General features: G+C 40.2%; 1 protein-coding gene across 1 annotated transcript; it reads left to right on the top strand.

The window, feature by feature from the left end:
• The first annotated feature begins 463 nt into the window (after nucleotides 1–463).
• Nucleotides 464–1,372, top strand: hcar1-3 (hydroxycarboxylic acid receptor 1-3). Its single transcript, XM_046042426.1, has one exon. It carries the CDS (start codon nucleotides 464–466, stop codon nucleotides 1,370–1,372), a length of 909 nt encoding a protein of 302 aa, XP_045898382.1.
• The last annotated feature ends 2,640 nt before the right edge of the window (nucleotides 1,373–4,012 follow it).

Genomic DNA, 4,012 nt, shown 5'->3' with positions numbered 1-4,012 from the left:
CGCTCAAATTGAAAATTTTAAACTCGCGGGGAATCCCTTTGCGTGGCCGGTAACGCGTCCTCCGCACTGCCGGACTGGAAATTGTGCCTCTCTGTGTCTATGCATTGACTTTGTATGTAATCACGCTGCGCACAACACTCGCTTCGCGTTTGGTCTGATTGCGCAGTAAGTGCTGCAACACTCATTTGCATGTATTTCCCAAAATGTCTAACTTTTGCTTGAACAATACAATCAATGAAATATCAATGTGTAAACATTTTTCTTTCTCGTTTTCTCCTGTTATAGTTTTCAGAACATAAAGTCTTCTAAAAATAATTAGCAGTGGAAAAACCAGAGAGCTCAGACTGCATTCACAGCTGAAATGGATTTGGTCACTACTGCCACCGTGGCGATTAATGAAACTAACCGTTTCATAAATTGCCCATCCATCCACAACCTTGGAACTCATTTCCTGCAGTTTGTCATGATTGTTGAGATGATTGTGGGCCTCCCAGGAAACATAATCGCTTTGTGGATTTTCTGGTTCCGCATGAAATTTTGGAAACCCCACACTCTCTTTCTCTTTAACCTGGTTCTAGCTGACTTCCTGCTCCTCATCAGTGTGCCTTTCCGCATCGACAACCACCTCCGAGAGGAATACTGGGTGTTTGGACCGGTCTGGTGCCGCATCAACCTCTTCATGCTGGCTGTCAATCGCTCTGCCAGCATTGCATTCATGACAGTTGTGGCACTGGATCGCTACTTCAAAGTGGTCCATCCGCATCACTGCATCAGCCATATTAATGTAACTAAGGCGGGTTGGGTTGCTGTCCTGATGTGGACTGTTGTGATTGCCATTCGGATTCCACTATTGACCACCAACCTCCACCAGCAGGATGGCAACGTCTCCCTGTGTCGCAGCTTCAACACATATGATAAAATCCCCTTGGGTATAAAGGTATACTATGTAGCCTTCGTTGCAGAGTTTCTCCTGCCCTGGTTCTTGTTGTTGTTCTGCTCAGCCCGGATTGCATGCTACCTGCACCAACGGCAGATGGACAAGCAGAAGGGGGTACGGAGGGCCATCCGAGCAGTGGGGGTGATCAATTTGGTGTTCACTATCTGCTTCTTGCCAAGTATCATCACAGGCTTGGGTGGGATGTACATGAAGTATTACCACCCCATGGACTTAACGTGCTACAATCTGCTCACCCAGCTCTTTATGATGTGCATTGGCTTCACCTACCTCAACAGCGCTTTGGACCCTGTCATTTACTTTTTCTCAAGCTCCATGTTTCTTGATGCCGTCAAGAGCTCCATCTGCCACCTGTGCTTTAAGAAGAGGAAGAATCTCAGACCATCATCAGATCATGCCAGTAGCGTATATTTATAATGTTATATCGTATTTAATGGATAGACTTTCCCAAAACAAGGTCATAGGTTCAGTCCTCAAAAGTCAACCTAGAAGTGAAATGGAAACATGAACTGCTGCCTTCGGTATTTATTCAGACTGGGCTGACCTAACTGGCCTATGTGTAAAGAGGGTCCATGAACTGTCTGAGTTTGGACTCAGTGTAACAGGACAGGCACATGAAAGGGCATAATCACAAGGAAATCTGTCACACATAACAAGTGTATTTAGAACATCAACCATATCATACACGACATGCAATGAACACACAAAAAGTAACTAAAATAGTTATGCACTAGTAGTACGCTGGCTAATGACTGTAAACTAAAACACTGGAGAGGGTTTAAAATACAGAAAAGACTAGTTGTTCGATAGCTGATGTTTACTTCCTATTTTATATGATTAGCTCAGAGGAATTGTTTCTTGTCGAGGAAATAAATTAGTAACCTCTCATAAATGCTTTTGCACTGCTTAAATATATACACATATGTGTATTGCTGTTTTAGTCAGGGTAATGCCAGTTGATGACAGGAATGGTGCAGGGGAATGCCCTGACAGGTACAAAGTACAGGGAGCTTTGATATAACATCAGAATAAATACAGCAACCAGTTGAGTTTCTGCAAATGTTCAATATTCATGGATACGAATGCAAATAAACGAAGTAAATGTGAGTGTTGATGTGTTGTCAATCACTGCATTTCTTTCTTTCTATATAGGATATGTACTGATGCTATTCTCAGAGGTGTTTATGATAATGAAATGATAACAAAATGTTATTATGTATTTTATTACATCAAATATTTGTCAAAGGAAAAAAACAAACACATAGCTCTTGAAATATAATAAATAAGCAATTCAGTATAATAATTTTGTTTCAGACTGTGAGGACTGTGTGCTTTCTTTTTATTATTTGTTTGTTGACAGTTTTATTATAATCAGTCTCATCTTAACTGCCCTCTCTTGTGTGTTCAGTTTTATTATGATCAGGAAAGGTGTGTGAATATGGGCTGTTGATATTAACCATTCGGATGTGGGCAAATGACTGCAGCAGAAATAGGGAATCACAGCAACGAACTCAGTAACAAAGAGAATGACCAAATTACATCTTATTACTAATTCTTTAGGTGTTAAATAAGGGTTGATTCTTATTAATAACAACTTATTATTGAGTTACAGCACACTCTTTCATTTCACTTCATTCATCATTTCATTCACATCTGTAGCCTATTGCAAATCAGAGATGTGATACCGCTGGTTCATAAGTGCTCCTGGCTGTTGTAACGACCGTTGTTATGGTTGTTAGAGCCACCCCAGGCCAAGTCTGAATGACCATCGTTGGCATCTTCACCTGAGGCCAAAAGTGAACGTCTATTAAGTTTCCTTGGAAGTGATGAAAGAACAGCATTTAAGTAGGGGAGAAGTGGTGGCTACCAGTCAGTCAGAACTGAAGAAGTCTCTTGGATGAGGGATGAAACGTCTTCTAGTATCTTCAGCCAAGTCCAGTTGGCCTTGATTTGAACTTTCTTTGAATAATAATCACAATAAGCATAATAATATCATTAACAATATATAATATAAAATAATGTTATCATCGTCATCAAAGTTTTACTTTTTTATTTTCTTAGAGGATATTCTTCTCAACTGTCAGTTAAAGCTGTACACAGAACACATCAATACAACACCAGGTAGGCTACACATCAAGAATACACAAGCCAACAGACTTCAGCGCAGCCTACAGTCAGTACAGTGATGCAAATGTTTGAAAGGGCAGCATGCAGCAGTAGCCTATACCTGTGAAAATGTGGGTAAACAGAAAGATACAGAAACAGATCTTGATAAGTGGAGGATTTTTTATTACTGCTTGCTTATCAAAAACAATACTGACTTTTATAAAAGCAGCGACACAGAAGTAAAATGTACAAATGTATCTGGCATGTATCATAAAATGATACATCAGGCTGCTTGTTGAAAAAATGAAAGTATTAATTGTTCATCTTGTTTGGAGGTAGAGAATGGCACACTAGAGGTAAGTTAAACTAAAGAATTGGTAAAGGTAACGTTACATTCGTCATTATTTCATTATTATTACAGTAGCTACATTAAGCAGTTGTTTAACCATTTACTGCAAGGAATGTTTTACTTTGACAATATATACAAGCTGTGTCTCGAGGTGACAATGAGCATGCGACGCAGTTGACTTAACCTCTTACGGCGACGCTTTACGTAACTTACTGGCTATCGGGTATATGGCTCGTCATATAGGACACAATATGCGGGAAGCAGCACAGTCTATGGGGAAGACGCTGTGAGGACACAGAAAACCACTGTCGTATTATTTTGCCATACATTGCAATTTGATGCTAAAATTGTACTGCGCGTTAGCATTTCTTTGTGCTCGGTAACCCTGCTGACACGTTTTTAAAGCAGTTCATTTAACACATTCGCTGTCATTTCATTAGAGTTGTTCAATCCACCGTAGCCCTTTCGTGCTTAAGTATAAAACATAAAAGTTAGCGTGGAGTTGGTGCAGTAGGGCTCATAGAAAACGGTGAAAACAAATACGGAAGTAGTGTGTTCACGGCTGCTTGTTTATAAACCCAGCTACGGTCGAAACAGAGTGA

This window comes from Micropterus dolomieu, unplaced genomic scaffold (genome assembly GCF_021292245.1).
Source record: "Micropterus dolomieu isolate WLL.071019.BEF.003 ecotype Adirondacks unplaced genomic scaffold, ASM2129224v1 contig_12960, whole genome shotgun sequence".
Classification (NCBI taxonomy): domain Eukaryota; kingdom Metazoa; phylum Chordata; class Actinopteri; order Centrarchiformes; family Centrarchidae; genus Micropterus; species Micropterus dolomieu.
The sequence above is the reverse complement of the archived record's forward strand: the minus strand, read 5'-3'. Positions and strand labels throughout refer to the sequence as shown.